Source organism: Plecotus auritus (genome assembly GCF_963455305.1).
Source record: "Plecotus auritus genome assembly, chromosome: 1".
In the NCBI taxonomy this organism is placed as follows: Eukaryota; Metazoa; Chordata; class Mammalia; order Chiroptera; family Vespertilionidae; genus Plecotus; species Plecotus auritus.
Genome location: NC_137770.1, coordinates 4,550,219 through 4,576,544, shown reverse-complemented (window position 1 = coordinate 4,576,544; position 26,326 = coordinate 4,550,219). Strand labels below are relative to the sequence as shown.

Here is a 26,326-nt window from a genome sequence, read left to right as displayed (position 1 = left end):
ATAAAATAAAATAAAATAAAATAAAATAAAATAAAATAAAATAAAATAAAATAAAATAAAATAAAATAAAATAATAAAATAAAATAAATCCACTTTGCTGGAGAAATGTCGAGTTTTCTATTTCTTTGAAGTCAACAAACTCTTGAAACTCAAAAACAAACACAACAATTTTTTAAATGGTCAACAGATTTGAACAGACACATCACCAAAGGAGATAGACGAGTGGCATATAACCAAGTGGAAAGACGCACAAAACCATCAGTCATTAAGGACACGCATGTTAAATAGCCACCAGAGCCGAAACCGGTGTGGCTCAGTGGATAGAGCGTCGGCCTGGGGACTGAAGGGTCCCGGGTTCGATTCCGGTCAAGGGCACGTACCTTGGTTGCGGGCACATCCCCAGTGGGAGGTGTGCAGGAGGCAGCTGATCGATGTTTCTCTCTCATCGATGTTTCTAACTCTTTATCCTTCTCCCTTCCTCTCTGTAAAAAATCAATAAAATATATTTTTTTAAAAAAAATAGCCACCAGACACCAGTCTACACTTATTAGAACGGCTGAGACTACGAAGACAGACTAGCCCTGGGCGGCGTGGCTCAGGGGCTAGGGCGCTGGCCTGCACACCGAAGGGTCCCAGATTCGACTCAGGTCAAGGGCATGTACCTCGGTAGCAGGTTCCTCCCCAGCCCCGGCCCTGGTTGCGGCGCATGCAGGAGGCAACCAGTCGATGTGTTTCTCTCGGTCTTTCCCTCTCTCTTCCACTTTCTCTAAAAATCAATGGAAAAAGTGTCCCCGGGTGAGGATTAAAAAAAAAAAAAAAAAAAAAAGACAGACTAACCAAGCGTTGACAAGCACATGGAGGAACTGGTATTCTCAGACGTTGCCCATGAGAATGTAAAATGAAACAACCACTTTGGGAAATAGTTTGGGAGTTTCTTCGAAAATCAAACATATGCCTACCACACAATCCAGCCATTCTACTCCCAGGACATTACCCCAAGGAAAGGAAATATGTGTTCATACAAAGATGTGTATACAAATATTCCTAGCAGCTTCATTGGTAATTGCCCCAAACTGTAAAGAACCTAGATTCACTATCAATCGGTGAATGAATAAACCAAGTGTGCTTTGCCCTAGCTCAGTGGTCGGCAAACTCATTAGTCAACAGAGCGGCAAACCGTGGCTTGCCAGCCGTTTGCGAGCCACAGTTTGCCGACCACTGCCCTAGCTGGTTTGGCTGGGTGGATAGAGTGTCAACCTGTGGACTGAAGGATCCCGGGTTCGATTCCGGTCAAGGGCACATGCCCGGATCATGGGCTCAATCCCCAGTAGGGGGGTGTGCAGGAGGCAGCTGATCAGTGATTCTCTCTCATCATTGATGTTTCTCTCTCTCTCACCCTCTCCCCTCCCTTCTGAAATCAATAAAAATATATTAAAAAAAACAAAACAAAACAAAAACTCAGTGTGCCATCTCCCTGCAATGGTATATGACTCAGCAATCAAAGCAAGGAATTATGGGTACATGCGACAACATGAATGAATCTCACAATAATCCTCAGAAAAGAGGCCAGAGAAACCTCTGGGCAATACGAGCTAATCTTCTGTGACAGGAAGCAGACCAGTGGCGACCTGGAGAGCGGCGAGAAGAAGGGCAGGTGGGAGGATCGCAAGGGCACGGGCAGGCGCCGTGATGCCTCTTTCCACCCTGACCCGGCGGTGGGCGCACAGGTCAATGCATGTGGCACAGCTCCCCGACTTGTCCAGTGGAGGGCTGCAGATGGCAGTCCGTGTGTCCTCACCCAGGAAAACACGACATGACTTAGTGACATGTGCTCTTTTTGCTTAGTGCCTCCCCCATTGTTGCCTACGTTTTTTTTGTTCGTCAGAGGCTGTTATGGTACTTTATTTTTTATTTTTTAAAAAATATATTTTAGCCGAAACCGGTTTGGCTCAGTGGGTAGAGCGTCGGCCTGCGGACTGAAGGGTCCCGGGTTCGATTCCGGTCAAGGGCATGTACCTTGGTTGCGGGCACATCCCCAGTGGGAGGTGTGCAGGAGGCAGCTGATCGATGTTTCTCTCTCATCGATGTTTCTAACTCTCTATCCCTCTCCCTTCCTCTCTGTAAAAAATCAATAAAATATATTTAAAAAAAAAAAAAAAATATTTTAGCCCTGACTGGTTTGGCTCAGTGGATAGAGTGTCGGCCTGCGGACTGAAGGGTCCCAGGTTCGATTCCGGTCAAGGGCATGTACCTGGGTTGCGGGCACATCCCCAGTGGGGGGCGTGCAGGAGGCAGCTGATCGATGTCTCTCTCTCATCGATGTTTCTGGCTCTCTATTCCTCTCTCTCTTCCTCTCTGTAAAAAATCAATAAAATTTATTTAAAAAAAATATATATATATATTTTATTGATATTTTACAGAGAGAGGAAGGGAGAAGGATAGAGAGCTAGAAACATCGATGAGAGAGAAACATCGATCAACTTCCTCCTGCACACCTCCCACTGGGGATGTGCCCGCAACCAAGGTACATGCCCTTGACCGGAATCGAACCCGGGACCCTTCAGTCCGCAGGCTGACGCTCTATCCACTGAGCCAAACCGGTTTCAGCTGTTATGGTACTTTAGAAATAAGAAAGGTGGAGCTGCTAAAGGAAATAAATATGTTATAGACTTAAAAAACTTGTCAAATTGCATCATTTAAATATGTGCTGTTTGTCATGTGTTCATAACACCTCAGTAAGGCTGCTGTAAAAAAAATGCTCCCTGGCCGGTGAGCTCAGTGGTTAGAGTGTCAGCCCAGGCACGGAAGGGTCACGGGTTCGATTCCCCATCAAGGGCATACATCTGGGTTGCAGGTTCCATTTCAGCCTCTGGCAGAAGGCAACCAACTGATGTGTATCTCTTACATCGATGTTTCTCTCTCTCTCTCTTTTGTCCCCCCTCCCTCCCTCCCTTCCACTCTCTCTAAAAAGCAATGGAAAAAATGTCCTCGGGTGAGGATTAACAACAACAAACAAGCAAAAAAACTTAAACCAGCCCTAACCGGTTTGGCTCAGTGGATAGAGCATCGGCATGCGGACTGAAGGGTCCCAGGTTCGATTCCGTTCAAGGGCACGTACCTTGGTTGCGGGCACATCCCCAGTAGGAGGTGTGCAGGAGGCAGCTGATTGATGTTTCTCTCTCATCGATGTTTCTGGCTCTCTATCCCTCTCCCTTCCTCTCTGTAAAAAATCAATAAAATATATTTAAAAAAAAAGAGAGGAAAAAAAAAAAAAACTTAAACCAATGCTCTTCTGGCCCCACTAGTTGATTTTACCCCCAGCCACTCTTGCCAACTTGATCTTGAGCATTTTTTTTGGCCCACTTTATGCTTTTTTTAAAATATATTTTTAAATTTATTTCAGAGAGGAAGGGAGAGGATGAGAGAGATAAAAACATCCTAATAAAAGAGTAATATGCAAATTAACCGTCACTCCATCACAAAGATGGTGGTGCCCATAGCCACAAGATCACGGCACCCAGTCCTCCCAGTCCTCCCAGCCCCGCTGGAGTCCCCCAGTCCCAGGGGGTGGGGCTGGGTGCTGAGAGTGGGCAGCGTGAGCGGCCTGGCAGAATGCTTGCTTTGTTGCCCCAGCGACGAGGCAAGTATTCTGCGCCTGGCCGGGGATGGGCCTCTGGACCGCGGAGAGCCTCTGGGCAGCGGGCGCGGAGCGGCCAGGTCCTGCAGAGAGCTACTGGGGCACGGATTCGTGCGCAGGGCTACTAGTCAATGATAAGAGAGAATCATTGATCGGCTGCCTCCTACAAGTCCTACACTGGGGATCGAGCCTGCAACCTGGGCACGTGCCCTGACTGGGAATTGAATTGTGATCTTCTTGTTCACAGGTTGACAATCAGCCACTGAGCCACGTCGGCTGGGTTAAATTTTTTTTTAATTAAAAAAAAAAAAGAGAGACGACCCCCCCCAACTCATAGCATAAGTTTTAAATTATTTCCTTTGCCTGCCCTTCTCCCCTACATCCACTCTGCCTCTCTCCTAGCCGCGCCTTCAGGACTGTGAGTTCTTATGTACCGACTATCATCTCTCTATATAAAAGCCTAATGTGCAAAGTGTCCCCTTGGGAGTTCAACTGACCAGGAGTTCGATCGCTCGCTATGACGTGTGTTGACCACCAGGGGGCAGCAGGAAACAAAGGAAGGCCCCAGCCGGCAGCCGGCAGCTGCGAGGGACCCTACCCGTGCATGAATTTCATGCACTGGGCCTCTAGTTTGGATATGTTTAGATGTAGTCCAGGGGTGGGCAAACTTTTTGACTCGAGGGCCACAATGGGTTCTTAAACTGGACCGGAGGGCTGGAACAAAAGCATGGATGGAATGTTTGTGTGAACTAATATAAATTCAAAGTAAAGGAGCGGAGAGGAGAGCAAGAGAACCCTCCGCTCTTTCGGCTCCGCGGGCCAGATAGAACAGCCGAACGGGCCGGATCCGGCCCGAGGGCCGTAGTTTGCCCACGGCTGATGTAGTCCCTGGGGTTATTGCAGGGCTGTATTCTTATTGCGGTAAAATAGACATAACATAAAATTTACCATTGTGACCATTTCTAAGTGCACAGTTCAGTGTCCGAAGGTGATGTACGTGCTGTGAAACCGGCCCCACCGTCCGTCCGCAGAACGTTTCCACCTTCCCAAACGCAAACCCTGTCCCCATTGAACGCTAACTGCCCGTCCCATCCGGTCCCCGCCGCTGAGCCTGCCTGGCCCGCGCCTCGCCTTGCTCCACCTCCCTGAGGACTGACAGCAGGTGTCCTTCTGCGAGTGGCTTCTCTCGAAGCAGAAAGGGTGCACCTTGGAGACATCGTGCTCAGTGAGAGGAGCCAGTCAGGGCTTTACATTCGGACGGTGGTCTGAAGGCAGCAAAAGCGAGTGTTAAAAGTAGCCCCAGGCTTGTAAACGTCTAGCGAGAGAAGGCGCACGTGCAAGACCTCGGCCCAAAGACTTCTTTCTGCGTGGAAAACCCAAAACACACAGGCAGCCTGTGAGCTGAGCCAGGAGGAGCTCGGAACGGCTGAGCTCTCTCGCCAGCAAGGCACACGGCACGCCGGAATGTCAGCGTGGGCGCCGATGGCCCGGGAAGACGCCACGCACCTGGTTTGTGGCGAACGCTTTCCCGCACAGTCCCACTGCGGAGTCCCATCTAGCACTAACTGCAGGGCCGTGGACGGCACCACAAAATGAAGGTGACTTAGAGCCTGTCGCCATGGTTTCTGATGGCTCTTCCATCGACTGGAGAATATGACAGAGATACAGGAAACTGACCCTAAATATGGACTACACCTTTTTTAAAAAAATATATTTTATTGATATTTTACAGAGAGGAAGGGAGAGGGATAGAGAGTTAGAAACATGGATGAGAGAGAAACATCAATCAGCTGCCTCCTGCACACCCCCCACTGGGGATGTGCCCGCAACCAAGGTACATGCCCTTGACAAGAATCGAACCTGGGACCCTTGAGTCTGCAGGCCGATGCTCTATCCACTGAGCCAAACCGGTCAGGGCTGGACTACACCTTTATTATTATTATTATTATTAATATTATTATTATTATTATTATTGAATTCAGAGAGGAAAAGAGAGGGAGAGGGAGACAGAAACACCAATGATGAGAATCATCCATCAGCTGCCCCCTGCACGCCCCCTACTGGGGATCGAGTCCGCAATCCAGGCATGTGCCCTTGACCTGAATCAAACCCAGAGACCGTCAGGCCCCATTCCGATGCTCTATCCGTTGAGCCAAACCGGCCAGGGCTGGACTAAATCTTAAGTTTAAGGGGAAGTTTAGAAACATCACCCTGTAGAGCAAGAAAGCCATCAAGCCCAGCCGGCGTGGCTCAGTGGTTGAGCATTGACCCATGAACCAGGAGGTAATAGTTTGATTCCTGGTCAGGGCACATGCCCGAGGTTGCGGGCTTGATCCCCAAGGGGGGGCATGCAGGCAGCAGGTGACCGATGATTCTCTCTCATCATTGATGTTTCTGTCTCCCTCCCCCTTCCTCTCTGAAATCAATAAAAAATATTTTTAAAAGTCACCTGAAAAGTAGAGTTAACGACAGAATCTGCCTGGGAGGGCTGTGGGGGGGACTGAATGGATTAAGGCCTGTGAAGCGGAGGCCACAGAACCATCTCGAGTACACACTCCACAAACGTGACTTGCCCCTGGGGCTCCTGCTGATGGTTTTAGGAGTCTTCTGCCCCTACATGGGTGAGCAAGGATAGTATTTTAAATTTTGGGTTGTTCGAAGTTGTTGGTTTTTTTTTTTTAAATATATTTTTATTGATTTCAAAGAGAGAAAGGGAGAGGGAGAGAGAGATAGAAACATCAGTGATGGGAGAGAATCATCAGTCGGCCGCCTCTGGCATGTCCCGACTGGGGCTCGAGTCCTTAACCCAGGCAGGTGCCCTGACTGGAAATCAAACTGTGACCTCCTGATTCATGGGTCAATGCTCAACCACTGAGCCGCTGGCGCCGGCCAAAGTTTTTTTTTTTTAATGTCTGTTGTGAGTTAAACTGGTTCTCCAGAAAGAGGTGAATGGGGGTCTAAGTTAAGATGAGGTCATACTGGACTGGGGAGTGGGGCAGGCCCCAAATCAGTGTGTCTGGTGTCCTTATAAGAAGGAGACAGCCCGGCTGGCATGGCTCAGGGCTTGAGCATCGACCTGTGAATCAGGAGGTCATGGTTCACGTCCTGGTCACGGCACATGCCTGGGTTGTGGGCTTGATCCCCAGTAGGGGGCATGCAGGGGCAGCCAATGATTCTCTCTCATCATTGATGTTTCTCTCTCTCTCTCTCCCCATCTCCCTCCCTCTCTGAAATAAAAATATCCTATATAATAAAAGGCTAATATGCAAATCAACCAAATGATGGAATAACCAGTCGCTATGATGCGCAGTGACCACCAGGGGGCAGACGCTCAACGCAGGAGCTGCCCCTTGGTGGTCAGTGCGCTCCCACAGGGGGAGCCCGCTCAGCCAGAAGCCGGGCTCATGGCTGGCGAGCGCGATGGCGGTGGTGGGAGCCTCTCCCGCCTCCGCAGCGCTAAGGATGTCCGACTGCTGGCTTAGGCCTGCTCCCCTGAGGGCTCCTGGACTGCAAGAGGGCACAGGCCGGGCTGAGGGGACCCCCGCCCCTGAGTGCACGATTTCTGTGCACCAGGCCTCTAGCTTTGAAAATAAAAAGAAGAAAAGACACAGAGCACACCGAGAACTCCACGTGAAGACCAGACCCAGGGGAAGGTCAGGTGACTGAGGCATTGCTCAGCGAGATGCAGCTGTGAGCCCAGGAACCAGGGACCCGAAGCCAGGAGAGAGGGCACGGCCCTTCCAACACCTTGGTTTTGCGCTTCTGGCCTCCAGAACGAAGAGAATAAATCACTGTTGCTTTAAGCCAGGCTGTTTGTGATACTTTGTTACAGAAGCCACAGGAAACGAATACAATGTCTTAAACGTTTAAACTTCCTAGAGCTGGCCCATACATAGTGGTTGAATGAATGAGCACATGAGCAGAGGAGTGAAGACTAGCACAGAGTGGAGGCGGGCGGTGGGGGCGGTGGCCAGGCAGGTGTGGGTGTACATGCACCCCTGGGCCCTGGCCAGGCCTGGGGTGGGATCCAATGGCTCATGTCTGTGACCACTCACGCCTGAGGCTCTGAATGACAGAGACTTGCTCCCAGCAGAGCCACCACACACACTTTGCCCCCTCGCTGAGGTCAGGGTGTGAATGACAGAACAGGTGACGGGCCTTTGCCCCGGTGCAACGTCTCTGGGACCCGCCTCGGCAACCCGGTGGCGGGGCCATCCATTTGTTTCTCTTCGCTCATCTGCACTCACAGACCGCCTGAGTCAGGGCCCTGGACCATCGCAGAAGAAAGCCACTGACACTATGGGGAGAGTAAGAGGGGTCCCTGGGCCCCAAAGCCATGGCCCCCCGGCATTAGGGCCAAGTGGGGTCCTGGGACCAGCAGCTGCATCCCCCCCCCGGATCTATTAGAGATCTCAGTTCGGGGCCCTGCCCAGACCCAGAAACACCCTGTGGGAGCCCAGCCGCCCGTGTCTGCCTGGCCCTCCGGTTCTGGCGTCGCCCTCAGAGGAGAAGTGCAGGCTCACGGAAACCAAGGCCGTGCCCGGAGGTGCTCCGAGTGCAGCCACAGACATGTGTACACCTTGGTCCTGGCCGGTGTGGCTCAGTGGATAGAGTGTCGGCCTGCAGACTGAAAGGTCCCGGGTTCAATTCCAGTCAAGGGCACAGGCCCGGGTTGCAGGCTCCATCCCCGGTAGAGGTCGTGCAGGAGGCAGCCGATCAATGATTCTCTCTCATCACTGATGTTTCTCTCTCTCTCTCTCCCTCTCCCTTCCTCTCTGAAATAAAAAAACAAAAACAAACTAACAAAAAAACACGCCACCTTGCTAGCAACTCTGCCCAAAGTGGCCGCTGACTCAGCAGGGAAGGTAAGTGGCTGAGCTTCTGCTGCTGCGGGTCAAGCGGTCAGCACAGGCCACAGGCCACAGGCCACAGGCCACAGCCACCAGCGACCCCTGAGCTCACTGCCTGGCACGTGGGCACTATCTGGGTGGTGGAGAAAGCCTGCCAGGCTCACACTAAAGAGGATGACGCGTGGCAGGGTGGGGACCGCTTTAAGATGCTCTCCTGCAGCCGAAACCGGTGTGGCTCAGTGGATAGAGCGTCGGCCTGCGGACTAAAGGGTCCCGGGTTCGATTCCTGTCAAGGGCATGTACGTTGGTTGCGGGCACATCCCCAGTAGGAGGTGTGCAGGAGGCAGCTGATCGATGTTTCTCTCTCATCGATGTTTCTCTCTCATCCATGTTTCTAACTCTCTATCCCTCTCCCTTCCCCTCTGTAAAAAATCAATAAAATATATTTAAAGGAAAAAAAAAAAAGATGCTCTCCTGCAAAGGTTTGCGATGGCTGTCAGGAAGGAGAACGGGCGGGGTCCGGTCTTGCCACCCCTCAGCCTGTCCCAGGCCTTCGTGCACACGCGTGTGTACCAGGGCAGCGTGCTGTTCGAGACTCATGCCACTCGAGTCGTGCAGGGGAGGGTCTGCGTCAGCAGCCACGCTCCTGGCTTCCTGGCGAGAGGCCCTGAGACGGCCAGGGGCAGGCAGTGGTGTGTGGCTTTCATGTGACAGAGACACAGCCCATTCACCGGCAGGGCCTGCTCTCCCAGGCCTCCACATTTCTCCATGTTGCACCTTTTTTTTTTTTTTTTTTAAATCCTCACCTGAGGATATTTTTCCATGATTTTAGAGAGCGTGGAAGAGAGAGGGAAAGACAGGGAGAAATCTCGATGGGAGAGAAACATGTTGATTGGTTACCTCCTGCACGCGCCCTGACCAGGGCCGCGGCCAGGGAGGAGCCTGCAGCCGACGTATGTGCCCTTGACCCCGTGACCCGCATGGAGCCCGGGACCCTTACAGTGCGCAGGCTGACGCTCTATCCACTGAGCAACACTGGCTAGGGCCCCTTGGCACTTTTTTCTCTGTCCAGGAGGGCCACGAGGTGGAGTTTGGCTGGAGCTGTGTGCCATGGAGGAGGCGGGCTCATGGGGGTCTCCAGCGACACCTGGCCTGGGCGCTGCCTCAGGGACACCTCTGCTGCCTGCCTCGGTCCCCTTCAAAACTGAAGGCTCCCCGTGCTCCCCCAAAGTTCAGCGTCCTCGGCTCTCAAGGACAAGTCCCCCGTCCCCACGTGGAGCCTGAGGAGGAGAAGTAAACAGGCAAGGGCAATCATGTTCCATGAATTCGGGGGGGAGAGGGGAGGGTCACAGAAGTGGGGAGACATCCTGCCCAGGGGCCCAGAGATGCCACGGAGGGGACCTGCCTTCCTGGGGTGTCTACCAGGCATGTTTACGTGTGGCCCTGGGCGGGGCCTGTGTTGTAGGTGGGCCTGGATTCTCGCCGCCTGGCGAGTCAGGAGTGTTTACTGACCTGGGTGCCTGAGATGACGGTGCTGTGGGACACGGGCCGACGCCCTCGCCCTGCGCACGCCAGATAACCTTCCGGCCCGCCCAGCGCAGGCGAGGGCTAGACCGCGCTCGCCAACCGGTGGTCCACGGGCCACGGTGTCCGTGAGGTCCGGAAGGGTGGTGACTGCTGGGCCAGAAGGAAAACAGCACCCACTGAGCTGTCCTCAAGCCGGGAGATGGGAACTTTGTGGCCAATAGTGGGCAGCTCTGAGACACCATGGAGCCCCGGCCGGCTTGGCTCAGTGGTTAGGCAGGCGTGGGCAAACTACGGCCCGCGGGCCGGATCCAGCTGTTCTATCCGGTTCTCTTGCTCTCCCCTCCGCTCCTTTACTTTGAATTTATATTAGTTCACACAAACACTCCATCCATGCTTTTGTTCCGGCCCTCCGGTCCAGTTTAAGAACCCATTGTGGCCCTCGAGTCAAAAAGTTTGCCCACCCCTGTGTTAGAGTGTCGGCCTGCGGGCGGAAGGGTCCTGGCTTTGATTCCAGTCAAGGGCAGGTACCTTGGTTGCAGGCTCCGGTCCTGGTCGGGGCATGTGGGAGGCAGCCAATCGACGGGTCTCTCTCACATCGGTGTTTCTCTCTGTCTCTCCTTCTCCCTTCTACTCTCTCTAAAAATCAGTGGGAAAAATATCTTTGGGTGAGGATAAAAAAAAACAACACAAAACTCGCTGGAGGTTTTGGGGGAGGCCAGCCGGCCAACGCCTTCGCCCCCAGGGGCCCACAGCTCAGAAGCACAAAGTTCTCCGTCCACACAGACTTGATGTGGCTCAAGGGGCTAGCAGGCGTCCTCAAACTACGGCCCGCGGGCCACATGCGGCCCGCCGAGGACATGTATCCGGCCCGCCGGGTGCCGCTGCCTGTCCTGCTTAGCAGCCGACTCGTCCCGGGCCCGCAGTGCGCATAGGAATTTGTTCATAGTTTTTTTTTTAAACTATAGTCCGGCCCTCCCACGGTCTGAGGGACAGTGAACTGGCCCCGTTTAAAAAGTTTGAGGACCCCTGGTAATGCATGCTCAACAGAGTCACAGACACCGATATCTACACAACTGTGGAGCCAGCGGACTAATTCACCCTCCCGGCAGCCACTCACGCCCGCACTGAAACGCATATTTCAGGAACTCATTCGCCGAGGATTTCGTAAGCACCAGTGCCCATCGTGTAACCAACTGCGAGGCCGGAAGGGGCGGAGACCGGCAAAGGGAGGCCGAGTTGTGCAATGATCTTGGCGTCAGACAAGCTAGAGTTCCAACGCTGTCCACCATTTATTAGGCAGGTGACTCGGATCATTACTTCACCTTCCCGAGTCTCATTCCTCACCTGTGAAATGGGTATGGCGACACCCCTCACATGACTGTTATTAAATGAGGTTGTTTATGGCCCCCTGGGCCGGCTGTGCCCATGCGGCTGAGGGAACAAACGCTGGGGTCATACACACCTGGTCTAACTTCTAGCTCTGCCCCTTAATAGGTACAGGATCTTGGGCAAGTTGCTTGTTCCACCCTCCCTGCACCGCCCCCCCCACCCCCCCCCGCCCCACTAAGTCTCCCTTTGCTCATTTGTAAAATGGGAATAAAAAATTCCTCCTAGGGGCTAAGAAGTAAATAAGATAGTTATATGCAAAGAACTTAGCAAATCCCCAGGGTTTTGAAGCATTCAACGAAGAGCATGGCCTGTGATTGGATGCAAAGGAGTGGTGCTGTTGATATAAGGACATCCAAAGCTGTCTATTAGAGGCCTGGTGCACAAATTCGTGCATGGGTGAGGTCCGGCCGGCAATCAGGCGGGCCAGCCAGGGGGAGCTTGACCAGGGGGTGGGGCTGGCTGGCCCGGCCCCTGCCCCCTGGTTGAACTCCCAGTTGAGGGGACAATTTGCATATTAGCCTTTTATTATAAGGACTTGAGCCAAAACTGATAATTGCCCTGGCCTGTATGGATCAGTGGTTGGGCGTTGTCTGGTGCACTGAGAGGTTGCTGATTTGACTCCCAGTCAGGGCACATACCTGGGTTTGGGGGCTCCATCCCAGTAGGGGGTGTGCAGAAGGCAGCCAATCAATCGATGTTCCACTCTCACACTGATGTTTCTCTCTCTCTCTCCCTCTCCCTTCTTCTAAAAACCAATAAAAATATTAAATTAAAAATAAACTGATGACAGTTGCCAGGAAGCAAGATCTCAAACGCTTAGGAAACTAACGGTTTTGCCGTTTTCTCTCATGCATGTGAAATTGAGGGCATGTAGGGAAGATGACATGCATGTGGAAGAGAGCAAGGCGGTAATTGGATTACAGGGGAGTTAACAAGATTACTTGCTCTCTGGTTGTTAGGCTCATTTCGAAGGTGTATTAACCTAGATGACAAAAGCAATGGACAGGGCTTGCTTCCGGCAAAGATAAACGTTTTCCTAAAGAGTTGTAAGCCTGGGGCATGGCTACCCACCCCGACCGACCGTGGGTTAGAGATCTATGATCCGATCAGCCTGTGAGGTTACTTTCCACAAAACCCTTTTTTGTCCACAGTACACGTACTAAAAATTAAAGTTCACATTAGTACAAACTTTTTAAAAATATATATATATTTTATTGATTTTTTTTACAGAGAGGAAGGGAGAAGGACAGAGAGTTAGAAACATCGATCAGCTGCCTCCTGCACACTCCCTGCTGGGTATGTGCCCGCAACCAAGGTACATCCCCTTGACTGGAATCGAACTCGGGACCCCTGAGTCCGCAGGCTGTTGCTCTATCCACTGAGCCAAATCGGTTAGGGCAGTGGTCGGCAAACTGCGGCTCGTGAGCCACATGCGGCTCTTTGGCCCCTTGAGTGTGGCTCTTCCACAAAATACCACGGCCTGGGCGAGTCTATTTTGAAGAAGTGGCGTTAGAAGTTTACGTTAAAAAAATTTGGCTCTCCAAAGAAATTTCCATCGTTGTACTGTTGCTATTTGGCTCTGTGGACTCATGAGTTTGCCGACCACTAACCGTTAGGGCTAGTACAAACTTTTAAAGTAAAATTAACGATGGGCCATCACACGTACAAAATTTTTTTTTTAAATCACTTTGTATTTAGTTATTTTAAAACTTTGCTGAGGGGGCAGGCTTCTTACCTCAGACTAGTTTCGGTCCCCTGGTTTCCAAAAAGAGTTTCTAAAATAACATCATTTGCCTGCAGCCATGCAAAAACCCCCATGTTTCAGTACAGCCAAGTCATGCTCCAAGGTGAACCAGAGCGGCGTGCCCGGCCCGACCTCCCCAGTGTGTCCCCTGGGAACCCTGGCACCCACAAACCGCTCTGAGTCACCCACCCACCCAGGTACAGACACTGCATGGGGAGAGGGGCCCTGCTCCCGGGGCGCGAGGCGCTTCTCTCCGTTCTGCCTCGGCCTGGGATTCCTCCTCCCCCCAGACACTGTCAGTTTTTATTTTTTTTTAAAATATACTTTATTGATATTTTACAGAGAGGAAGGGAGAGGGATAGAGAGCTAGAAACATCGATGAGAGAGAAACATCCATCAGCCGCCTCCTGCACACCTCCCACTGGGGATGTGCCCGCAACCAAGGTACATGCCCTTGACCGGAATCGAACCCGGGACCCTTCAGTCCGCAGGCCGACGCTCCATCCACTGAGCCAAACCGGTTTCGGCCACTGTCAGTTTTTAAATGGTTTATAACGCTGCAAGCCATGGGAGAGTGCTCGCCAACGGACTAAAATGATCGCCCTATCTTTCAGTTCCCACCTTCTTGCAAACAGGACCTGCCCAAAGCAGGGGCGAGGCGGGGCAGCCCCTGTGCGCTCAGCCTGCCTCCCTCCCAGCGCGGCTGTCACCCGGACCCGGGGCGGCTCCGCGCGGGCTCGGCAGGTGCCAACCAGCCGCTCCGTTACCCGGCTCTTGTTTCACAGCCCAGCGTGTTTTCTTTCTTTTTAAATATATTTTTATGGATTTTAGAGAGGAAGGGAGCGGGAGAGAGAGAGAGAGAGAGGAACATCAATGATGAGAATCATGGATCCGCTGCCTCCTGCACGCCCCCTACTGGGGATGGAGCCCGCAACCCGGGCACGTGCCCTCGGCTGGAATCGAACCCGGGACCCTTCCGTCCGCAGGCCGACGCTCTACCCACTGAGACAAACCGGCCAGGGCGTGTTTTCAAATGTCTGTTGAATTTTTACAGTCGCAACGGAAACTTTCACACAAACATTGTTTCTGAAAGAAGGGGGGGAGGGTCTGCCATCGCCGCGACTAAAACACCAGGCTCTTGCTCGGTCACTCGCTTTCGGGTGACGGCGTGGGATCGCTTGCTTTGGGTTATGCTCTGCCCCTAAATCACAACTTACAAGTCGGAGGGGGGACTGTTCGGTCACCGCACCGGGACGCCCTCCAAGGAGCGCTTTCAGGAGGTCCTGACCCGCTAACCGGCTGTGTGGGCCGGGTGGCTGGGGGGCCCGGGGGAGCATGGCGGACCGCAGCAGGGGACGGGGGAGTGACCCGGCCTCACGTCCCCGTCACGGTGACTCGGTGGGTCACGTCGCCGCAGCCACGCAGACCCGAGCCCGGGAGGGGAAAGGGCGGGACTAGGATGGGAGCCCCAGGCGCTCCGAGCTGCCCCTTGTGCCCAGGCCTAGGAAGTGAGGAGACCAAAACACTTCTTCCCCTCGAGCGGACCCCGGGGGACGGGAAGACGAGGCTGCGCATCCACCGCGGGGAGAGCTCGGAACGGGGCCAGGACCGGCCGGCGGGAGAGGGGGAGGGTGGGGAGCCAACCGCCATCTTCCCCCTGCCAAACCGACAGAGTGCGGCCCGCGGGCGAGCCCCTCTGCCCGCCGCGGCGCGCCCGCTCTCGCGAGACCGTGAAGGCCTCCGGGAAACGCAGGGGAGGGGAAGGCAGGTGGAGGAAGCCGGGACCCGGGCTGGGGGCCGGCGAAGGCGGCGAGTGGAGCCTCAGGAAGCAGAAGGGGCGGGGAAAGGCGCGATGGACGCGGCGTGCAGGCCAATGACGAGCGAGGTCGGGCGGGCCTCCTGCCAATGGGATGTGCCGCTTGGCGCGGGGGGCGGGCACTGGGGCCAAGGGTAGCTTGAGCGCGGCGGCGGCGTTGTTCAGTCAGAGCGAGAACATTCCAGAGGTGAGTCCGGTGGCGAGGTGGCGGCCCCGCGCCCCCTCCCCAGTCCTCCCCGCCCCCTCGACCCCCGCGGGCCGCTGGCTGGCGGGGAAGGCGCCCCGTCGGCCGTGGCTCACGGCGACGTTTCTCCGCGCCAGGTCGCCAGGCCCCGGGCGCTGAAGGGTGTGGACCCCGGACGTCGCTGGGACAGCCCCTCCCCGCTGCTCGGCGGCGCCTGCCCGGCCGCTGCTCGCTGCGCTCCTCCGCCGCCCCTCCTCGGACTCGGGTTCACGCGCGTCTCACTTCATCCCAGTCCCGGGCGAGCAGCGTTGGGTTTATGTCTTTATTTGACGAAAACGGTGAGTCCGCGGGCGGCGCGGGCCGGCTGGGAGATGGCGGCCGCACAAGATGGCGGCGCGCCGCGTGACCCGGCGCGTGTGGCGCAGTTCGGGCGGCGGGCGGGCGCCCCCCCTCCCCCCCCGGCCCCGCTTCTCCCCGGGCCCCGCCCCGCCCCCGGGAGCGCGCCGCGCGGCTGAGTCAGGCCTCCGTGCTGCATTTGTGAGTCATCGTGCGGGGCGCGGCGGGGGCGAAGGGCCGGCGCCCCCTGTCGGGCTTCGTTCTCCCGCCTCGCGGCGCGGTGGCTCCGCGCACAGGCGCAGCGGTCGCGGCCCGGGCCACCTGCCGCCCTGGAGAAGCCTCGCCATGTCGCGGCCCCGCGACGTCCGCCTCGGCAGGGGCGGCCCTTCCCCGGCGGGACCGCGAGAGCTCGCGGCCGCGGGGACGGGAGCGAAGGTCAGGTCAGGCGCGTTTGCACGAGCGGGCCCGGGGCGCGTCCTCCCGCAGGCCGTTCACGCGCTGGGAGCTCGTGTCCGGGCTGTTGTGGGAGTGTCTCTGCGAAGTAAGCATTGTTGTCGGAGGGACCGTGGAAGGAACAGCCCCGCAGTCCTCACACGGTAGCTCGTGGGGAGGACGGTGTGCCAGACTCGGGGCTGATACAGGCCCGCTTTGGGGGAGGAGAGGGTCTGTGTTTTCCATTAGTTGTGGAAATGAGGCCACTCTGCACAGAAGCCGGCTGTTGACATGCTGACTGCGGGCCGGCCCATGAGCCCACGGCAGCTGGAGGCAGTTCCTTTGAGTCTGGCATTTCCCTGCTAGTCACATCTTAATCACATAGCGACCCTTGATGTTGCTACAGGTGTCCTGTGTCAGAGAACACCCGTTTTCACGTGAACTAGGGTGCTCTTTAACGTGGGCAATTGGGGCGGAATTAACTAGGACGTCCGATGGGGACGTGTTCCCTACAGGAGTCATGTTAAATGTGGGGGTTGTGTGTTCTCTCTCTTCCAGAGCTGTTGCGCAGCCATTGGTACCTGTATTGGGGGAATATAGCATACAAGCAAGGAGCTTACAGCCTCAGTGGCGAAAACTTTTTCATGTCAGAGACCGAGAACTCTTGCAGTCGTTTATGTCATCCCTTCTTCTCCAGACAGAAGATACCAAAAAGTTGCAATCAAAGATCTCTTCATCTTATTGATAAAGCCACTAATAAGCCAAAATGTCTGTCAACGTCAACCGCAGCGTGTCAGACCAGTTCTATCGCTACAAGATGCCCCGTCTGATTGCCAAGGTGGTAACTTCTCTTCATTTTAGTAACGAGTCGTAAGCTCTTTTCGTCGATTCTTTAAGAATGTATCTCTTGGCTAGACAGTGCAAAATTAAATTCTTATTTCCTTTAGGTTGAGGGCAAAGGAAATGGAATCAAGACAGTTATAGTCAACATGGTTGACGTTGCAAAGGCGCTTAATCGGCCTCCAACGTGTAAGTAATGCCTCTTGGAGAAGTCTGAAAGGCATAGTATTGACAGTAATGACCAACTTGGATCTGCAGCTCTTGCCTGGATTGTATACTAATTAGTGTAAGGGTTAAGTAGAACCTTGGATTTAAAGCCAACTGAGTACGAAAAACTATGTAGGCAACACATTTCTTAACTCAATACAAAGTAATTTAAAAACATAGGGAGTGGTAATTGTATAAAGCTAGCGGAGTAGATTAATTTAATTGTAATCAAACTCCCCCCCCTCCCCCACAGATCCCACCAAATATTTTGGTTGTGAGCTGGGAGCACAGACCCAGTTTGATGTTAAGAATGACCGTTACATTGTCAATGGATCTCATGAGGCGAATAAGCTGCAAGACATGTTGGATGGATTCATTAAAAAATTTGTTCTTTGTCCTGAGTGTGAGAATCCTGAAACAGAGCTGGTGAGTGTCTTTGAGATGTTTGTCAATAAAAGAAGAAACCATATACCTGCTTTTGTGATCAGTCCTGTGATAGCACCAAATAGTGTTTTGACAAGGCAGAGCAGACATAATTGGAAGTATAACACACCTGTAAATTTTGGAGATGTTCACATAGTGACTTTTGTTTTTTTTATTGACAGTATTATTCATAGTAACTTTTTGAAGTAGATCACTTTGTGGAAAACAATTCCTTTGTTAAGCTGGTGTTTTAGATGTTTTCTGTTGGTTAGATCTTTTCACACTTCTTTCTCAGAATTTTCATCATACATTATGGATGACATACTTGTTTTTACTTTTTTGGCAGCATGTCAATCCAAAGAAGCAAACAATAGGTAATTCTTGTAAAGCCTGTGGTTATCGAGGCATGCTTGACACACATCATAAACTCTGCACATTCATTCTCAAAAACCCACCTGGTAAGTCTTCCTGATGAACTTCTAAGATCTTACTGTAAAGCTCCTGATTCTTTGAAAGAAAACGGAAGTTTCCTTGTTGCTGTAAAACACATTTAAGGAGAATGGAGGGCTTACCTCATTAAGCTTAAGTGGCTTTAGAGCATTGCAAGCAACACTCTGTGGCAGATGATCGACACTGTCTGACACAATTTGAGCTTGCTATAGCAACAAAGTCTAACCTATTCCGGTGCTCTCCTCTATGAGACAAGCCGTTATATAGACTTAGACAGTGTTCTGGCGGTTAGCTAACGTGCAGTTCAGCTATGCCTGTGTTGAACTTCATGAACGATGGAAGAGGGTCATGAATGCTGGGTCTTCTGAGTCATTTTAATCTTACCCAACAGTACCATTAATATTTTGGAACATTCCATTTGTAACCTGAATACAGTGAATGAATTTGGTCTGTGAATCCTCTTGGAATTTTAAGTAGCAGTGTGTTTGGTTTTCTCAGAGAAGGGTTCAGGGACAAAAGGCAGGGTTTTAAATGTTCATGATGGGCAATAAGGTATAGAATAAGTCGTGATACTGAACTTCACTTTTTTGTTTCCTGGTAGAGAATAGTGACAGTGGTACAGGAAAGAAAGAAAAAGAAAAGAAAAATAGGAAGGGCAAAGACAAGGAAAATGGCTCTGTGTCCAGCAGTGAGACACCACCACCACCACCACCACCAAATGAAATCAGTCTCCCTCCACATGCAGTGGTAAGTGCAGGGTTGAGGGTTTGGTAGGTACTTGGATTGTATAAAATAAATTTGGTTATAGTGAGCAGAAATACTGTAAACCACAACAGTGTTTTGGGTGCCAGGTGCGGTTGATTGAATTAAGGTAAACCCAATCTAATGGAAAGTGAACTTTGATGTTAACTAAAAACCTGAAACTTTTTTAAAAATATTTTTTTATTGTTTTCAGAGAGGAAGGGAGAGAGATAGAAACATCCTATATAACAAAAGCCTAATATGCTAAGTGCCCGGTTGTCCAGTTGGCCTTTCAGCCAATCAAAGTGTAATATGCTAATGATACGCTAAGGCCACTGAACTGCTCACTATGCTGTGCGCTGCCACCAGGGGCAGACACTCAGACCTGTAGGTTAGCTTGCTGCTGGCGTCTGACTGATTGGGACTGAGCGAAAAGGGCCAGACACGCCCTGGAGCCCTCCCACGAACCCTCCTGGGCCCAGAGGCCCAGATTGTGCACTGGTGAGGACCCTCGGCCTGGCCTGCACCCTCTTGCAATCTGGGGCCCCTGGGGGATGTTGGAGAGCTGTTTTCAGCCATCACTATGACACACATTGACCACAGGGGGCCAATGCTCAATGCAGGAGCTGCCCCCTGGTGGTCAGTGCAGTGCGCTCCCCCTGTGGGAAGCCGGGCTGGTGAGCGCAGTGTAGGTGGTGGGAGCCTCTCCCGCCTCCGAGGCATTGCTAAGGATGTCCGACTGATGGCTCAGGCCCTCTCCCCACAGGGCTCCTGGACTGCCGAGAGGGTGCAGGCTAGCTGAGGGACACCACCACTAAAAAACCCCACCCCCCCAAGTGCACACATTTTGTGCACTGGGCCTGTAGTCAATTTAAGAGAGAATCATTGATTGGCTGCCTCCTGCACGCCCCACACTAGGGATTGAGCCTGCAACCCAGGCATGTGCCCTGACCGGGAATCGAACTGTGAGCTGGTTCATAGGTTGATGCTCAACCATGGAACCATGATGGCTGGGCTCTTTTTTTTTACATTTTAAGGCCTTTGGTCACGCATCTTTGCTCTTGTAAACAGGAAGAAGAAGAGGATGATGACTGGGGGGAGGATACGACTGAGGAAGCTCAGAGGCGCAGAATGGATGAAATCAGTGACCATGCAAAAGTTCTAACACTTAGTGATGATTTGGAAAGAACTGTTGAAGAACGGGTCAATATCCTGTTTGATTTTGTTAAGGTAAAAATACTTGCTTTGAGAGCGGTTGAACATGTTTTTAAAAATATTTTTTAATTGATTTCAGAGAGGAAGAGAGAGAGAGAAACATCAGTGATGAGAAAGAATCATTGATCGGCTGCCCCCTGCATACCCCACAGTGGGGATCGGGTTCCCAACCCTGGCATGTGCCCTGACCAGGAATCAAACTGTGAATACCAGGTTCATAGGTCAAAGCTCAACCACTGAGCCATGCTGGCTTTTTTTTTATTTTTTTCCCTTTGATCAATAAAACCAGCTTTAGGCTATCGGTAAATAACATTTTAAGCTGATACTTGTCAAGTAACTTTTCATGCTATCTTTTGAATCTTCAAAGGCAAGGTTTACTTTTACTTTTCCTATTTGTTCATTCACATATTTTTTTTGGGTGTGATCCCAGGCACTATTTCTGGCTGCTATTGATCATATAAGTCTTAGAACTATCAAATCAGTGGAAATGCCCATGAGAGTAGGGATAACCTATATCTCGAGCAAAAATGTGTCTCTGTTTCACTGAATTGCTTCCTTTTATTTGCAGAAAAAGAAAGAAGAGGGTATTATTGACTCATCGGACAAAGAAATCGTTGCTGAAGCAGAAAGACTGGATGTAAAAGCTATGGGACCTCTTGTTTTGACTGAAGTTCTTTTTAATGAGAAGATTAGAGAACAGATTAAAAAATACAGGCGCCATTTCCTACGAGTAAGCAAATTTGAGATTCATAAATGAGATTAAAGCTGTGTGACCTTGGGAACATCACTTTAACTCTTGCTCGTTTGTTCTCTGTCATCCTGAAAGTGGAGATAATTGACGTGCCTTAAAAGCATGGGACTATCTGAAAACTGCACATGGTCTCTTACAGATAAAGTAATGCAGAGTTCTTCGTGTGTTGACCATTTTGAACCACTGTTAGGGGCTATATCTTTAAGGAACAATCCTAAGGCAGTGAATGTACTTGGATGTTAAAATTACCAACTTAGAACATCTGTAAAAGCTTGTTAACCCAAAGATAATCTATTTGCAGTTTTGTCACAACAATAAAAAAGCTCAGCGTTACCTTCTTCATGGTTTGGAGTGTGTGGTAGCAATGCATCAAGCTCAGCTGCTCTCCAAGATTCCACACATCTTGAAGGAAATGTATGACGCAGACCTTTTAGAAGAAGAAGTCATCATCAGCTGGTCAGAAAAGGTGGGGGATATGTAAACAGGCTCTTCAAGTATCTTCTCATACTTAGTTGCTTCACACATGAAAATGCAGTTCCTCTGCTTGACTAATGTAATTTGGAGGGGATTCCCCGCCATGGCAGCTTGGAACAAGAAGCTATTCAGACTCTTAATACTTTTTTGTGGAATGCATGTATTTTGTTGATTCAAGATTACAGTATAACCCATTACCCTGAGAGCTATATAAATAACTCATATTTTAAATTCTTCAAACTAAGAAAATTATACTAATGTTCTTTAGGCCTCAAAGAAATATGTTTCAAAAGAACTTGCCAAAGAGATTCGTGTCAAAGCAGAACCATTTATAAAGTGGTTGAAGGAAGCAGAGGAGGAATCTTCCGGTGGTGAAGAAGAAGATGAAGATGAAAATATTGAGGTAAGCACCGGGGAGAGTTAAATTTAGTGCTGGTGATGGGTGCTTGAGAATTGTAAAAAGGCAAATTTGGGTGATTGAGGCAATAAGATGCAGTCTCAGTAATTTGGAGAATAATCCTGAGTATAAAGGGTAATGGGAATCTCATATCCCCAGACATGATTTCAAGTAAATGTCAGAATTTCCAATGTAAGATTTAAATAATGCAGGTTGCACATAGAGGTGCTAGTGGTCTGTAAAAAGGAACAAGATCCTGGTGGCTGTGGAGCGAGCTTGTTGGGGGAGAGGGGGTTAAATGGAGGAGGATGGCTGCCCCTAGGCCATTTTCTTGGTTTAGCATGGACTGAATATTTGTTTTATCAGGTGGTGTACTCGAAGACGGCCAGTGTGCCCAAAGTGGAAGCTGTGAAGTCTGACAGCAAGGACGATGACATTGATATTGATGCCATTTAAATGGGTGGGTGCAGCCCAGCTTATCTGTAATGCTGAGAATCTTCCTGCATCATCAGCCAGAAGTGCAACATGTATGTGCAAAAGCTAACATGGCTTAACATCATGCTACACTTTCTGCTAAAAACGTATTGCTGTGAGTGGTCTGTAATTAAGCCCCAATGAGACACCTCGGGAGTCCATACACATATCAGTGAACAGATGTAGTTTGCATCTTTATAGCATGTTTCTTTTTGAAAAATTAGTGGTGGACACATTTGGATCACATTTATACAGTTATAAAAATAAAGATTTGATTTTGGTCATTCTTAAATTTTTTGGCTCTGAATGACTTAAGCTGCTGAAACAATTGGCTCCTTTTAAAAACACTGTACCATCATTTAACCTCATAGGGATTCTTGGAGCCTGTTAGAAACTGTGCGGTGCTGAGACTGTAAACAGGTCTTTAGCAGAATGTGAGCATAAACTTATTTTAATTACCTTATTTAGCCATTAAGAAATACAGTACTTTTTTAAGTCTTATCTCTAGTCCCTTAAATTGGCATCTGGTAATGTACATTCTTACCATGCCAAGGTGGACAGTGCAACACCTTTATCTTACTAAGAGTAAAAATGACCTGAGTGTCCTATAATTAATTTTTAAGAGCAGGTTTTGAAACTTGAATTTTTTTTTTTCCAGTTCACATACCCTTGCCCCAAACTGTAGTCTTTGAAGTCATATGCATTGCGAGTTGGATGAGCCAGGGGAATTATTAACAAATGAGCATTTTATGTCTATGTAGCTGTTGCTTTGTGCTGAGAGAAAGCTCAAGCTTTGGGGTCTGATTAGATAGTAAGTTCCATGATTTTATTTGGGGGGGCGGGGAAGAAAAAGGTGCACTTAATCTCTAGCAAAAAACAGCATAATTTTTCAGCTTTTACGGTTTAAATTACAATTTCAAAATGTTTAGACATATACTGTATATTTTGTTCAGTGTGGATTTTCCCTAATACTATGGCTTGTTCTAGAATGCCTTTTACATTTGAACATACAGATTTTGGTTGTTATCTTGCCAAAATTAGTGTTGCTATGTCTTGAGCTTGATTTTCCCCCCCCCCCAAAAAATGTCTTATTTAAAAAGAAAACTAAAATTGTACTTCTAAGTCAGCCTATATTTTGGCAGGAGACGTGGGTGTCTTTTATTTCACATTGAATATAGTTAGACACTCATGAAGTCTGGTGATGGCCACTGAATACAGGTGATTAGGGCCTGGCCCAGCCCGTCCTGGTCTTTGGATTTGGAAATAACTTCCTGTGAATTCTTCGCCCAAAAAGATGATCTGAATTCACTTGTTAGGGGTCTGAGAAATGGGTGCCGTTATTTCTGAGCACAAACAGGGCTCGGTGGGAATCGAGAATCACGGGATTGGTTTTTGGAGCTTGGGCCTTCTTCATTCACCTCTGATTTCCTTTGATCCATCTCGGATGATAATGAGACCTTAACAAATGTGTGTAGAAAGTTTTTCACATTGAAATTATACAAACATTTGATGTAATAAAGTCTTGTTAGCTTGATATTTTAAGAAATTAAAATCTAGTAATTTTACTGGAGAGAGAATGAATTAGTCTCCAGCTGCCTTTTGATAGATTTTGGTGATAGTGAAGCAGACGCTGTATCTGGAAGGAATGTGCTTTGTCACACCAAAGAAAAGGGTTTTGCAAATTCACATCTCACCTAGGTTTCAAATGCTTTGCCATTGGCTAATTTGCTTTCATTATCTGACATCACATAGGAGATACTGGTGGTATAGGCCAGGTTGCACTCAACATACCCAGTGTCAAGCTAATGAGGTTCTGTTATAGAAGCTTTCGTTTTGTTTTCCTTTTAACCTGAAGGAAACTGTATTTAGGGCTTCTAAACACTAAGTACAATTTTGGCATAGACTGGTGTTGAGTCTGGTGCCAAAATTCCAATAGATTGAAATCCACATAAAAACTTTATCCAGAGGCTATCCTAATAGAGTGATCCTTCACTTTGCTCTATTCAACTGTCTTAAAATTCCCTGTTTTAGACCGCTACATTACTTGATTAAAACAATGTTACAATTATATGTTGTGTCTGCTTCAATGTTAAAATTAATGTAGATTTTCATAAGATGTTGGATTATTGAAATGTGCCCTGTTTTTGTAGCTGCTGCTTTGAATTTGTGTTGGACTTTGCCTTCTGCAGTTGCCGGTCCTATTCAAAAACAGATGTTGCTTATTACCTTGAGTCAGTGGCTTTCCTTAGGTCTTTTGTTCCTGATCTGCAACTTGAATTGATTTTAAACTGAAAGGGTCTGCCTTAATGTGATTTCATAAATTCTTTATGGGCATTTAACAAGGGAATTCAGATGTCAAGTATATAGAGATATTGCAGGATTGGTTGCAGACCACCCCAATAAAAGTGAGTTGTAATCATTTTGCTGGTGAAGGGTCTTTACCTTCCTTCGATTTGTAAAAAATAAATCTGTGAAGCGCAGTAAAAATAGGGTATGCTTATAGTTATATAATTGGATACCGCATGTATCTTTAGTTGAGAAAGGGAAACGGAGATAGCTTTCTAAGAAAGTCTTTTCTGAAGTAGATGAACTTACAAGGTACCAATTTGGGTCCTAAAGCTTTTTGGGTGGGGAGGGGTGTTCTCTAAATTAGTGTCCAGTGCTTTTTACCTTGGGTATGTGGGACTCTTTGCCCTCTGGGTGGGGGTGGGGGCACATCTGGAAGTTGGAAGCTACTCCCTGTAGTTGAGTGCAGTGGGGAGTGAGGAGAAGGAGGCAGCAGGGCCTCATCCTCAAGCCTAAGGCCTGTGGACGGCATGAACCTTACAAACTGCAGGAACGGAATCACCCAGCTGCGTGAGAGGCAGAGGAGGAGGAGGGGCAAGGGCCACCTTTTGCTGACAGCAGTTGCCATGAGTGCTAGTCTGTTCCGACAAGGATGCACTTTAGCCCGGAAAGATTAGGGTCCCCAAGCAGCCTTGGCTATCCCAACAGTGCAGAGTCCTAGATTGGAGGGATTAGCAGGCCCACTCCCAAAACAGTGAGTTGTAATCATTGTGCTGGTGAAGGGTCTTGACCACAGGTGAGAGACTCAGAATTCCGGGCTAACCAAACCTCCTCTCTCGTACCAGCATCCAGGAGGGTGTCTCTGGAGGCTTGGCGCCTCAGAAGACACGGTGCTGGGACAGCACTCTGCAGCTCCTTTTTTTTTTTTTTTGAGAGAGAGACATCCATGTGAGAGGGAAACAGATTCCCTACTGGGGATCAAACCCACAATCTGGGTATGTTCCCTGACCGGGAATCAAACCCACCACCTTTCAGTGTACAGGACGACGCTCCAACTAGCTGAGCCACACCATCCAGGCCTAGTCAAGTACTTTTGATAGAAAGTAACCCTAAGTTGTGGAGCCAATTGGAGGGGGAAAGGTGGAACCTCACTGCACAAGCCTGGCCTTGTTGAGGACCCACGTTATACCAGCTTCAGCCTTGTATACACACACCAACAAGGGCTTTAGAGATCTGGGCAAGAAAGAACAACTCTTCAGGGCTGCCCGCCCGTCTGCTTCTCTGTGGGTCTCTAGCCATCATCTTCCTGGCATTCTGGAACAACGCTCAACCTCTTCATGACTTCAAGTCCCTGTTTCTGGTTCCATATGGCCAGTCCTCCAGACTTCCCAGTTTACCTTCCTGGGAAGGTGTCTGTAGGCTCCACTGGTAAATCAACATTTCTGTCGGGTTGATCACTTCCAGCCACCAAGAGGGCTCTTTGGCAGCTCCAGTCACCTGTGGCTAAGGGGGCAGGGCATCACCGGGAATGTGACATATGACTGCCACGGTCTGCCTCACAATAAGGGTTTGTGATGACGTCAACAGAAACTCCTGGCCCTTGGAGACAGAACAAGTTGCTTTCAGTGGAACCTATTTACCCTGATGAGCAGGCTCTGAGGACATCTCCGCACCTTTACAACCAATCAACCAAAAGCAAGTGGGTACCACCCTTCTGTGAGCATCCAGCCCTGGGACTCTGTGACGTGGGGCCTGACACTGGGATCTTACAACCTGGTAGGGAAGGCACAGTTTGCCATTTGGAAGCCACCAGAGGTCCTGTGAGAGGTGGTCGTGAACAGCTGTGATTCGAGTTGAGTGAAAGACTGTCAGGAAAGGTTTCCTGGGGGATGTGTTGTGGAGTCGCTGAGTTAGATACCCTCCAGGCCCCAAATGGAGACCCAACCGAGACTCAAAAAAAAGGAGCATAGTGTGTGGAAGGAAATCCGCAGGCTGTGGTGACCAGGCTACACAACACAGGACATCCGGAGAGGGACAAGTTGCACAAAGGGAAGAAGGAGGTTGAACTTTGGGACCTTAACACCTAAATGGAGAAGGCCCAGGAGGCAGCTGGATATGAGGATAGAGCTGGAAGTCCTTATTTGGAGGCCGTA

General features: G+C 50.1%; 1 protein-coding gene across 3 annotated transcripts; it reads left to right on the top strand.

The window, feature by feature from the left end:
* The first annotated feature begins 14,764 nt into the window (after window positions 1–14,764).
* Window positions 14,765–23,955, top strand: EIF5 (eukaryotic translation initiation factor 5). 3 transcript variants are annotated; one of them, XM_080681521.1, is made up of 12 exons: window positions 14,765–15,150; window positions 15,285–15,485; window positions 16,474–16,753; window positions 16,863–16,944; window positions 17,216–17,388; window positions 17,732–17,843; window positions 18,437–18,582; window positions 19,648–19,806; window positions 20,360–20,521; window positions 20,844–21,008; window positions 21,285–21,419; window positions 21,780–23,955. In XM_080681521.1, the coding sequence occupies exons 3-12, from the start codon at window positions 16,682–16,684 to the stop codon at window positions 21,867–21,869; spliced, it is 1,296 nt and encodes a 431-aa protein (XP_080537647.1). In that variant the 5' UTR covers window positions 14,765–15,150; window positions 15,285–15,485; window positions 16,474–16,681; the 3' UTR covers window positions 21,870–23,955. The 3 variants fall into 3 exon arrangements, with proteins under 3 accessions (XP_080537647.1, XP_080537649.1, XP_080537648.1); XM_080681523.1 differs by lacking the exons at window positions 14,765–15,150; window positions 15,285–15,485 and adding an exon at window positions 15,679–15,918; XM_080681522.1 differs by lacking the exons at window positions 14,765–15,150; window positions 15,285–15,485 and adding an exon at window positions 15,679–16,024.
* The last annotated feature ends 2,371 nt before the right edge of the window (window positions 23,956–26,326 follow it).